This window comes from Megalops cyprinoides, chromosome 7, assembly GCF_013368585.1.
Source record: "Megalops cyprinoides isolate fMegCyp1 chromosome 7, fMegCyp1.pri, whole genome shotgun sequence".
Taxonomy (NCBI): Eukaryota; Metazoa; Chordata; class Actinopteri; order Elopiformes; family Megalopidae; genus Megalops; species Megalops cyprinoides.
Window position 1 is genome coordinate 4529493 of NC_050589.1, and position 13517 is coordinate 4543009.

At 45.2% G+C, this 13517-nt stretch overlaps 1 protein-coding gene across 1 annotated transcript in view; it reads left to right on the forward strand.

The window, feature by feature from the left end:
* Positions 1-13517, forward strand: part of plch2a (phospholipase C, eta 2a) — a 141457-nt gene that overhangs the window by 93668 nt on the left and 34272 nt on the right. The window contains exons 5-7 of the mRNA XM_036532535.1: positions 7317-7487; positions 12375-12468; positions 12869-13072. Of these exons, the coding sequence (XP_036388428.1) occupies positions 7317-7487; positions 12375-12468; positions 12869-13072 (469 nt within the window). The remainder of the gene's footprint in view (positions 1-7316; positions 7488-12374; positions 12469-12868; positions 13073-13517) is intronic.

Below are 13517 nucleotides of genomic sequence, written 5' to 3' on the forward strand. Positions count from 1 at the left end.
CCCTTGCTACAGGGCAGAGAGCTGAAGGATCTGTGGGGGGACAGAGAACTGTAGCAGCAAACACACTCACACTCTCACACACTCACACTCACACTCACACTCTCACACACTCACACTCACACACACACACTCACACTCACACACACTCTCACACTCACACTCACACACACTCTCACACTCACACTCACTCACACACTCACACTCACACACTCACACACTCACATACTCACACACTCACACACACTCTCACACACTCACACTCACACACTCACACTCACACACACACTCACACTCACACTCACACACACACTCACACTCACACTCACACACACACTCACACTCACACACTCACACTCACATACTCACACACTCACACACTCACACACACTCTCACACACTCTCACACTCACACACACACTCACACTCACACTCACACACACACTCACACTCACACACTCACACACTCACACACTCACACACTCACACACTCACACTCACACTCACACACTCACACACACACACACACACACACACACACACACACACACACTCTCACACTCACACTCTCACACACTCTCACACTCACACTCACACACACACACACACACACACACTCTCACACACACTCACACACACACACACACACACACTCTCACACACACACACACACACACACACACACACACACTCTCACACACAGAGCGCAGTCTGCTTTCATTTGCTCTGCGTGTTTGCCTTTGTGGAGGATTTTATCGAGGGCCGATCGGCACACCGTAAAGTGAAAAGCCAGCAGTCTGATGCAATGTTATTGTTGTTGAGTAAACGCTGGAGTTTGCTCTGGGCTAGCGGCTGCTTGCTCTCTCTGAGCACAGTGTGAGTAACGGTTGGAAGGCTGGAAGTGTGAACGCTGAGGTAACAGAGGGCGACCGATGAGAAAGCGGTCAGGACCGGTCCTCTTCGGTTGCTCATTACTATGGTCAGCAGTGCTCTTCTGCTCAAGAGGAGGAGGAGTCATGTTCACAGCCAGTGGTGTAATTCAAGATTTCAACCCCCATACGTGCTCTGGACCCAACTTCTGAGTCGTCAAACCCAGCCATGTAGTCCTCTGACAAGGACGTGCATTTTTTTTTTTTGAGTCCGAGTACGGGAAGCTGAGGAAGCTGAGGTCCAGGGGTTGTATCGCTAAGCAGGACCAGGTAGTTGAGGCTCGAACATCAAGGAGCGTGCTCCACCGCAGAGGCCCTGCCTCCTGGCAGGGGTCTTACACTGGGGCTGTCTGCGCAGTGCACAGGAAAGGAGCTGTGAGGATCGCCAGGGACAGATCAGAGAGGAGCAGGAACATGGAAGCGGAGCGCCCGGGCCCGTCCGCGGGAGCAAGCGCACTCCTCTGAAGGCATTCATCAGAGAGATGGAGGGATGAAGGGAGGAATGGTGTGCTGCAGGTCTGATAAAGACGGCCCCCTCTGACAACCCCCCCCCCCCACTTGGGGCTGCGCCTGTGTGATGGAGAGGAGGACGTGGTGAAAGACGAGGGGGGTGCAGAGGAGTATTATCTGTGACAGCGGGCTGCCGAGTGGCCTTTTCTCCCCAGGATTTATGGAGGTTGGGTTTCACTGAGGAATCGGGAGGCGGGTGGGATGGCGTGCGGCTGGGTGACTGGCCGGCCATGTAAAGCATGGGCCAGCAGTCTTCAGTATAAACGCGGGCAGCTCTCAGTTTATCTCATTCGGTTAACTTCAAGCAGATGCAACAGCATTAAATGAATCTGCTCTGAAGATACAGTGAGTATTTAAAAACTAGGCTTTGTGTCTGCTTGGCACCTGACTTCAGAGAGATGAATTGGAGGGTAATGAACCTGCTGTGGATTGATACCCTGCCTGGGGAGGTTTTGATTTTGTCAAACCGCACATCCTCCACACGGGTCCTAAAACCTTTTTTATGACTATCATTTAAATAGAAAGAGCCCTTTTATTGCGGGAGAATGATGTGCTTAGCGCAGGATAGATTCCTGAAGAGAAGCCTCAAACAGTTCGCAGTCTCCGGCTTCTAATCAGCACATGGCATTCTGGGAGAAAATGTGACAAAAATGCCTACAGCACCAATTATAGTTCTTTTATTTTGCGGGCTTTTGAAGGAGCGCACATGTTTTTTTCCAGAATTTTTTTTAATTTTTTTTTTTTTTATTCCAAGCTGCCTTTTTTGTGTTACAGCGGCTCACAGCACGCTGTGAACTGCAAGAAGGAGCAGCTCCCATTGTTGTGGATCCATACAGCACAGGTGTGTTGCCGTGCTAGCAACGCAGCTGCTGTTAGACGAAAAAAGCTGGCGCTAGCGTGAGTCAGGTCATGCATGCTGGTCATTTACTGTACGAGTAACCGCAGCTGTCTGAAATGACCCGGCTACGCGCGGCTTGGTCAGCGGTGCTTTGAAGGTGCGCGGCAGCAGCTGATCTGAGGTCAGCTGTGGAAGGTGAGGGGTCAGCAGGTCAAGTAAGCTCTTTCTCTGCGTTTCTGGTCCAGGTTCAGATAGTAGCGCTCTCTGCCGCTTCTCTACGTTCCCCGCTTCCGCCAGCCGCGGGGCGCTAAGCTTTGTACGTAATCAGCGGATGACCCATATGGTCCAAATTGGCGCAGATGGCCCGGGTTGTAATACTTGGCGAGGTCCGGGAGACCGATCCGATCTGGCGGGGAGCGGGGCCGAGACACCGCTGCGTGAACCGCGGGGCGGCGCTCGCCTGTGCTGAGAAAGACCAACATTTCCCCCTCGCCCTGGAACTTCCGCCTGAGCTATGCTCACTACTCCACCGATTTCCGCTGAGTGCCGAGGAGTTCCAGAAGCACAGTCCATGGAACCAGTTACGGGGGCTTTGTTTCTGTTTTTGTGTCTGTTGTAATCTTCCTTATTACTGAAATTATTTCCCTATGTTTTGTATTGTTGTAATGTAAGGTAGTTGTAGTGTACGGAAAGGCATCTGACATCTAGTCCTTATTGAAGCTAGCCTACATTCATATTACATTTACATTTACATTTATTCATTTGGCAGATGCTTTTATCCAAAGCGACTTACATAGGTTACAGTTCTTTACAATGTTATCCATTTATACAGCTGGATATTTACTGAGGCAATTATGGGTTAAGTACGTTGCCCAAGGGTACAGCAGCAGTGTCCCAGCGGGGATCGAACCGGCAACCTTTCGGTTAAGAGTCCTGCTCCTTAACCACTATGCTACACTACGTAAAGTGAGATCTTGTATATCTGACCTTACAGCACTATCTCTGTTCTGTTCTGTAAAGTTAACCCCCCCCCCCCCCCCTTTTGGCGCACTGTCATCTCAGATTAAAATGTGCGTCCTTGTAGGTTATGAATTTAAAAAGTACAAAGTGCTAAATGGGGACGTGGGATTGATTGATCTTAAATGCATGTTAAATCACTTGAAAAGCTGAGATCAATGGCTCAGACAGCAACATTTAAAGAATTGGAGCACATTAATCCTGTTCTTAACCATCTGACACACACACATTGAAGCTGTGTTAACACCTCTGATCTCCGCCAAATCTCCCCCAAAGTGAGGTGTGAATTGCGAATTGCACATTGCCATCTTGAAAGTGAAGAAAAGATTACAAAACGACTGCCTGTTCACTTGACATTTTCGGAGAGGAAACAGCTCAGATGTTGGGGGGATCTGAGTGATTTACTCCACTGTCAGAATCGCTGTGCCTCGTGGCATTGGCAGACAGAGTGCATAGGACTACAGTGCGAAAGGTTTCTATACTTGGGAAGGTGTGACGGCAGCACTGCGGCTTGTGCGTTGAAGCTTCTTCAGGCCAGACGACACACTCCGCCACATGGCCCTCACGCCGGATGTTCTGACTGGCTGAGCTCAGGGTTTCAGGCTGCTCGCTAGCCGGGCGCCAGGCTTACGAAGCGGTAGCCTGGAAAATGGCTTTTCTGTTTATTACCGAGGGCTTGCTTGAAATGCCTTCTGTGCGCGCCAGTTCAAGGATGTCTCCCCGGTTCCACCGTACCTCACAGAAAGGCTATCTTCAGACTGTCAGTTCGGGATTAATAGACACCCCGTTTTATTCAGCGGGATCGGGTTCTCTTCCAGTTCATTTGCCGCGCTGAACTTATCTCCGAGCGGCACCAAGCCGGCCCGCTCTCGCAGTCTGAGCATGCTCAGTGATTTATGGCCCGAAAGCGGTGGGAGTGTGGGCAAATCGCAAGAATTAATCGCAAATAACCCATGCTGCATTCTTCTCCCCCGTGGCGACGGGGGGGGGGGACTTCCTCTCTCATTTATAACATTGTTACCATGTTCTCCAGCCACGATTGCACGGAGATCGACATTTTCCGCTCAGTTAACAGACAGCGGTCAACATTAAGCGTGCCCATCGATGATTCAGACTTCATTAGGTGCAGCATCCATTTAAACTGGAGAAAATGTTTCCCTTGTGGTACGAAAGCTGGCAAGAGCCTCCACTCAGGCTGGTATCAGACCAGGTACTGCTGCAAGTCTAGTCTACAGTGAAACTCCATTGGTCTGGTTTGCCTCTGAGCTGAAATGGCAGAACAGGGTGCTGACTCCAGGGGCAGTGAGAAGGCATGTTACTGTATGCACACACCAACAACACGTATCTAAACAGGGTGTTGCATGACTCAGTTTAGCCGTTGTTGTTATTAGCATGGAATTTTTCGTTGGCCCTCGGTTGTCTTTAAGTGTATCTACCTACATTTCTTGACACTCGCAAGAAAGAAACATATTGTCCAATATATCTTCATCAGAGGTTAGAGTTCACCACTGACAATGCAGTCAGCCTAACAAGATACGGTGAAGGTTACACTTAGATAAATTATTCATGCATCAGTGATATTATACCTGTTGATTTACTGTCTTCACTTTGTAACTTGTGGCTTTGCTAGTAAATTTAGATAGCATGAGAAGATATGTTTTTGCAACTTAACTAGCTTGGCTAGCAACAAAGTTAGCACACCAGCAGTGCATTAAAAAAAAAAAACTTTGTGTGTGTTAAATTATTCCCTAGTGTATTTTCTGTGCAAACTTTCTGTGTTTAGGATGTGGTTACCTAATGACAATATACAAAGCAAGTGAAATCGTATCTGTTTACACACAAATTCATAAATTCTGTTCCTCTGCACACTGCCTCGTGGAGATGGTCTGACTCTTACACCGTTTCACTTTGCTGTGTCTTAGCCAGTGCGCTTTCACTTTCAAACTTGGACCATGAAGTGAACCACGGGGTGTCGATGTCCATTCGGTGGTGTGAATGTCACCAGGACTCAGCTGATTCGCCCGCAGGACTAGTGAGACACGGAATGTCTGATTCAGACACTGAAAGACTTCCTCCTTCAGCAGCTGTGACATACAGCGCTGATTTGGTTACGTTTTACAGTAGCTGTACGAGCTGCAGATAAAGCGTGTCTCTTATGTTTATCGCATCTGCCTCTGCCTCAGGTCAATTAAATTCAATCCTTCCATCAGGAATTATTAGATTTCTTATATCGTCGTGTTTTCAGAATGTTCAATAATCCCGCCGGCCGCGCTGGAGTCGAGTCACCTTGAGTGCAGATTTGACTCACAGATCAGTCGTTTCATCAATATGTGCGTGTATGATTCGCTTAAACGGAATAGTACCTGTGCTAATGAGCTTCGCACGTGTCCAGTATTTTTGCGCCGTCGATTGACTTGAATTCTTGGCAGTGGCAGTTCTGTCAGGGTGATTAATTGACGCGAGGGGTTGATTGACGCAGAGTCGAGGCACGTTCCCAGGTGGCGCTGCCCGTGTGCCGGCGTCAGCCTCGTCGGGCTGGGAGCTGACGCCTCCTCTGGGCCTTCGGCGCCAGGAACGGGCCTGGAATCCAATCTCCTACCGGGCCTGCACGGTTTCCTAACAGTCAAGTGGTCCTTTTCTGTCCAGGCACGCAATTTGACGGGTTGTGGTCCAGAGCGTAATCACATCCTTTTCTGTCTCGGGGGGCCGGAATGGAGGTGTTTGCCTCTGTGATTATTCCAGGGGATATATTCCCCCATCTCTCAGCCCGAGGCGCCGGTCACATGACACGAGTGAGTCATCGGGCCAGCGGCCTGGAAACCGATCGGATTTACCCCTCGCCGAGTTGTGGAATTACAGCGGCGCATTTCTCATCTGATGGAGGGAACTCTCCGCAGCCGGGAGAAAACGGGAGCGCTTCAAGTGTTTCAATCACTTGGGCTCTTTGTCCCGCGGGGATGGGAGACTTCAGCGTGTGGCTCTGCACAAAAGCATTCTAAAACCCCATAGATTTCAACGGAGAAATTTGCATTGATTCATTGCAGTGTATGCACATTTCATCTTGCTCAGCTTGCATGCTTGTGTCTGGGCCACAACCGGGCCTTAGATACAATTTATTTTAGGTATGACAGTGAAATATAGAAATGGTACTCCTGGGAATTTTGAAACCGTCTGTATAGATACGTTTTATTTACCAGCCGGGTGGTCCGTAATGAGAAACTTGCATGTGGCCCTGCAAATACAAACTGATTCAGGGGTTTGTGTAGTGCAGGTGCCGAGCTCCTCTCAGTACAGTCAGACCAACGCTGTGAGTTGCGTATGTTTTATATTAGTATAGATGGCCTTATTAGTATAGGTGGTCTTATTCTTATTCAAATTCAAATTCAACTTCAGAAAAAAAGTCTTTATTGTCCATCGTATAGTACATAAATGGAAGTTTGTCCTTGGCCCATATCATATCATTGAACGTTATTGCTTAATAGGAAAGTGCACATAATGCCTCATGAATCACATGTATTCACATTATTCTTATGAGTGTGAAAGAGCCAACTGGGATATGTGTAGGTAAAAGGTTTCTCAAGCTTACCGTTTACCAGTAATTTACGATTCCATGTGTAATCTTAGCGTTACCCATGGTGATGCACGGTAGTTGGGGGTTTTTTATCAGTCATTTACTTGATGTGCCAATGCTTGGTTTTTCTCCATTTTCTCTCTCATCAGAGCAATAAAGGCAAATTTCCATAAAATGTCTCTCTCTAAATGGCATTAAAACACTGAATTGCTTCTTATTGCTAGATTTAACTTATCTGCCATGAAAAGCTATAGCTTGTGAAGACATTTACAGTATGATGTTGTGCTTTATCTGTGAAAAGAATAAGGGTGGAAATCTGGCGTTGTGGTTGGGGAACTGAGCTTGGAACCAGAGGGTTGTCAGATTGAAACCAGGGAGGGGCATTGCCATCGTACCTCTGCTCAGGAGATGAATTACAGCAGAGCTTAAGGTTGTTCCTCTCTCTGTGTGGTAGGAGGCAGACACGGACGACAACCAGGGCACCCTGGGGTTCGAGGAGTTCTGCACCTTCTACAAGATGATGTCCACGCGCCGGGATCTCTACCTACTCATGCTCACCTACAGCAACCACAAGGACCACCTGGACTCGGACGACCTGGTCCGCTTCCTGGAGATCGAGCAGAAGGTGGGCTCTCCCTCCCACCGTACCTGCTCATCATTGATGAGTGGCATCTGCCTCCCACAGGTTATGAGGTGGACGCAAAGTTTGCTGTGTGTCACACCTCATCAAAGATGCTAAGATAGTAGTCTGGTGTTTGTAGGCCCATGGCAAGAGAAGCTTCTTACTTCTGTTGATTTTTTTTTTTGTCTTATCTGGTGTCTGTTCATCTGTCAGATGGCAGATGAATATGGGGCTTGACTTTTCCTGTAAATGGGTCTGCTGTCTGACCTTAAATCTGGCGTGTCTGATATGTTGAAGTCCATTCTGGCTAATCTTATCCCTCCAAAAGAATAAACCCAAGGCAAAAAATGAGGCTCCACTGCCTTTAAAAAATCATACCTGTCACTATTGACTGAGAAGAAAAATTCAATAGAACTTTTAAGGCAAGATCCATTTTATAGCTGGATCCAGTATAGATAGTATGGTTAGTTATGACCAAAATCTATTATTTCATATTCTCATTATTATTATTAATACTCGAGCCACTGAGGAATGCAAATCAGAAAGCTAAGTAAGTGTAATTTCTTAATCTGAAGCTGAGATAATTGTCTGAAAATGACAGATTAGCAGTTTTGGCCACAGTTTGTAATTCATATAAATACACTTATTTTCATTATTAATAAAAAAACACAAGACAGTGCATAAGCGTTCCATAAAACTTGAAGACTCCTGAGGATTAGGTCCTACTTTCACTTCAGGCAAACTTACTGACAGAGCTGGAGACTCAACATAAGTCAAACTCACAGCTAGCAAGATCATTTCAGACTCCCCTGGATAATTTAAGCAGGCCATGAATCACTTGCAAAACGGCTACAACAACTGCTTCATAATTTGTTCAAGGCTTCAAGCTCATTCACTACCACTAGCAAAGATTAAAACCCTTTATTATACATTAGGGAAAAGTTAATGTGGAGTTACATTTTTTAAGACTTACAAAATACCACCATTTTTCTTAGTCAACGTTTCTCCTTGTTAGGGGTATTATCAAATTCGATATTTTATTCTGCACTGTGCAGAAGCACGTTGCAAAATACAAAATAAACTATTTGGTCCCTTGCAACATACCCTGTTAAACTGAATTCTGGATTATTACAAAATGTCTCATTTGAATATTTCTCCCATTCATTTCAATTGGTAGATTGTAGGGATTACTTTTGATTTTTTTTTTTTACTTATAGTATGATTTATGATGCAATAACTGATGTTTGCTTGCATCCAACCAGCTGCCTCTGTTTTCTGAACCATATATCTAGATATTGGTTATGTTTTTTCCACAAGTGAAAATATGCAAAAAGAAACAGTACACAAGATTAGTCTTGTTGAATTTTTTTACCTCTCACTGCAAAAATATTAGTAACTCTCTGGTTTGCCGTTGATGTGTGAAATTAGTCTCGGTAAATGTGTTTTTTTCCTTTAGCTGTGGCGTCTGGTGGAACGTGAAGAGGAATGCTTCCCATGCCTTTTTTAATTTGTTCAGAAATGTGCCTAGGGCGGTTTTCAAAAGTCATTACTTCTCAATTAAACATGCTTTATTTCTGTCAAACGCTGTCTTCGTCTGAGTAAACAGGAGATTATGGCATCGCAGTGCAGATTGCAAAGACTGCAAATACAAATTTATGAGCCTGTGCAAAAAGTGCAGATTCCTGGAGTCACCTTTCCTCAAGTGCAGTGGAAAACAGATTACGGTAGTGTGTTGTTTATATTATTCATAGCGAGCGAGCGAGTGGAGTGTTTCATCCCCATGCCATGAATTTAGGTGTATCCATTATATGTGCATTATATATTTGCTTAGCAGACAGCCGTGTCCAGGATGGCACACTTATCTTACATGTAATCCATTCATACGACGGGGTGTTTACTGAAAGTTTTCAGATTAAGTGCCTTGGTTAAGGGTACAAGAGCAGTGCCCTATTCAGCATTCAAACCTGCAGCTCACATTTGACCACTAATACAAACCGCCACCATGTCCCATTCCATCATTAGAACAAGGTGGCCTGCTTCCACAAAACCAGAGAAAACCAAACCACAGTATTGCCTTTCTGACCATACCTGTCACTCAAAAGGCACTTGTTTGGATGATTGGTTACTACTACCACTGGGATGAACTGAGTCACAGATGACTGGGTCAGGCATTTCAGTTGCCTAGCATCTGTGGGTGGGTTTTGAAGGCCCACTTTGCCATTGGCTTGGAGATTTTACAGAGAACTTACAGTTCAGGTGAGGGCCATTAAGAAAAAAAAGGGGGTCTTTGTTGAGAAATTCTGAAACTCTCACCTTTTACAGTAATTGCTATAACCAGCATACATATGACTCAATGTTGTGTATGTTTATGGCAAAATTACTGTTGTTCTAAATTCTGCCTACTGTTAAGTCAGTTTATGTGTTATGTTTATGTGGTAATTCAGTTATGTGAGTGTTGTTTTTAATTTTGGTCCATTCCACCGCTGACCTAAGGCACTCAGATTGCAGGTGGAATGTTCTGGTTCACCGGGACGTCTTGCAGCATGTCTCTAGTTTTGCTGTTTCGCAAGGCTGCGTGTGACTTTCACCATAATTACTTCTGCTGCATTGGGAATTCTCAGTTCTAACACGCAATATTTTAGTTGTTTCGTCTTAATTTAGCTTGACGGTTTTCTCAATGACTGTTTATCCCATATGCAGTGACTGTAATTTAATCAAAATCTTAACAGCCTAGTTAATATTTTCATTTATCCACAGGGCACTGAGGAGTTATTTGTTCTGTTTCTGTGTTGTGATTCAGCTATATATTTACAAGGGCAGTTTTGTTTAGCGGAACTGCAACGACAGTAGAAAAAACAATCCAATGAAGAGTGATGGCTTATTTTTCAGCTACTGTATTAGCTTCTGTACTCTGCATATGCAGTTTACAAATTGTGTGCCTACTGTGGCTGTTAGGCTGATATGTTCTTGTGTGTTTTTCAGAAGTATGTCTATAAATATATCATCTAAATGTAGTCTCCAGAGAGAAAAGGGAGCTTTTTAGCTTTTATCAGAACCACTCTGGATATGCAGGTTTTGTTTATTTATTATTTTTTTTGCTGTGGTGGGGGGGATAGAGAGGGTAGCTTTAGATGTGTTACAATGGGTGGAAAAACACTGAAACACTTTTCTGGATCCTTCCTTGATACTGCACATGTTTTGGGATTGCCTGCGAATCCCCTAAAGTGATTAACATGTATCGAAAGCCAGTCACAATCAATTGTCACATAGGCCAACGATAATGTAGGCAATTCAAATCTAATCCTTCTGAAGGCCCCTGCCACAACATATTAGAATATATGCCCTTTGCCAGCATTCCACATTTTTCTTGTTACTAGAAGGTGATGAATTTACCATTTGGGATAGGCCTCAGAGGCTTAATAAAATGGGATGCATTATGGACCTGTCATTGATTTACCATTGGAGTGATTCCTGTAGCCTGAAGAAATGCATTATAAAGGAGCTTAAGCGCAATCATGAAGCTTATATGACCATTTGAATTAGCATTGTCACTTCATATAAACATAAAGGGCACTTGCGTAAATTGTAGCTGCATTCTAATGGTTCTGCTCAAAGTACAACAAAATAGCGTGCGCTTTACTATTGAAATCTTCGCCAACTACTCCACGAATGGATCTCCAGTCAAAAAAGATGCCTTGAATCATTAGTGTGTCTCTCTTGGCATGGACTTATTATAATTTTGATAGGTTTATAGATTTATTGACTTTAGATTGATGCCATCATTTTAATGGTTTTTATCTGGGGCAGGAGTTCAGTCCCTGCTTGTCTCCTCCCTCAGTGATTCTGCGATTATACGGGACGCTGTTATCATTTTCTCCTCGTCCTGTAAATCAGTGTTCCGCCCCTCATTAGGAATCCACGGGGCTGTTTGTGCATGCGGTGATTAAAATGTGAAAGCTGACAGAATCCAGCTGGGATGTATTTAGCGTTATTAAACTGATCGTTCAGCACGTCCCTGTTTATCGCCGTGTTTATTACGTCTCGATGCAGAATACCCTGGCAGCGCTCGGACATCCGTCGTTCACAAGTGGCACCATTAGCGAGAGCGGTCCTGTCAGGTTTAGAAAACGAAGACTTAGAGTCAGAATGAAACATTTATTAACACTCTCACCAAGACAACTTTTTTTTTTTTTTTTTGCCACTGAAAGAATGTTAGAGAATGGAATTAAAGAGCACTCTAACAATTAACACCCCAAACAGAAAGTTAGGAGGAAAGGAAACAAATTGAAGGAGGAGAAATAATCTTGTTTACTGTCCACCCGTTGTCTGTTCAGAACTGCGTTTCTCTCGGCGGCTGGTAGGGGGGATGGTGGTTGAAAGCAGACCAAGCCACTTAGGCAAAGCCTCTCTCGGGGGGTTAAGTGCTCCAAACGTATTGACACACTGTGCAGTTCTCCACTGAGAGCACAGCTGGCGTGGTCACAAAATCCACCACCCCCCCCCCCCCCCCCCCCCCCCACACACACCCCCCTTCCCTGAGCTGTGAAAGGACCTGACGTTGATTGGCATGGATGGGAATCTGATCGACCAGTCAGCCCGTTTTAAACCCCCGGCTGTCGGGGCTGGGCAAGCGGATTCCAGCACAGGAACAGCACCGGCCTCCTGTGAGGATTCTTCTAATGGGATTACCTCCGTTTTGTCCCCATTAACTCCTGCCTGTGTTGTTTTTGTTTTTGTTTAGTTATTGTTGTGGTTGTCGCCCCCATACTTTTAGGATTTTATTTGGTATCCTCTGTTCATCAAGATTGGATGATAAAACGTCAATTTGGGTCAATACTGTGGTGTTTTGGTCATCGAGAGTTGTTTTGTTTCTCTTTTTATTTTAAATAGATGTCGAATGTAACAAAAGAGCATTGCCTGGAGATTGTGAACAAGTTTGAGCCCTGTCCTGACAACCAGCAGCAGGGGGTTCTGGGTATTGATGGTAAGTGGCAGTGTGAATGTGTTTCCTCGACTAAACTCTGCAGTATGGACTCAGAATATGCCAGGTCACGTGCACTAAGTCTTACTTGAGTTCACGCTTAACATATGGCAGAAATCCAGTGGGTCAAAGAATCAGCTTAAGAAATGAGTTAATGAATAAGCATCCAATTATGCATTCCTGTTTATCAGAATATAACTATTGTATTGCACGCAAAACTATGGTATTTTTTGTTAAGATCAGGATTTCAGACCTCTATAGTTGATGGATTGAACATTCATTAATTACTGTCGAAGGTGTAGATAATGGCCGACTATTAGTCGATGTTAAGGACTCAGTCAGACGGTGTTCTCAGTGTTCGTCAGTATTCGTCCTGAGCTTTCTTTTTTTTTTCCCTCCCCAGGATTCACCAATTACATGCGCAGTCCGTCGGGGGACATCTTCAACCCGGAGCACTACCAGGTGAACCAGGATATGACCCAGCCCCTCTGCAACTACTTCATCGCTTCCTCCCACAACACCTACCTGATGGGGGACCAGCTCATGTCCCAGTCCCGGGTGGACATGTACGCCTGGGTGCTACAGGCCGGCTGTCGCTGCGTGGAAGGTCAGATCATCATTAGCTGCTTTATGCTGTTTAGCACTGTAGTGGAGGATGGTCCTCCCACCAAGCTCTCCGTGACCTCCTCACACCGCCTGTCTTTGCTGTGATCTCCTCACTCTAGCTGTCTTTACTGTAATCTCACTCCTCACATCCTTAAGGCCATTGCACACGGAGTCAGTTTTTGCCGTCCATTTATCAGTAAAAAATCTCCCCTGTGAATGTCATCCCAAAATGACTGACATCATGTGAACTGCGGAAAAGGCGGGAAGGCGCACCTTAAGCGGCAAGCCTAGTCCTTTGTGTCCAGAATCGACAAATCAGCACCAACAGGACAGAGTAAAATCGAAGTATAGAAGCATCTTGCAAATGTTATTTTTAACTTGCAAAAAAAATGCATCTGTGGAAATTGAATTTGCTATGTAAGGGCCTGTGATCTACCTCCTTAATG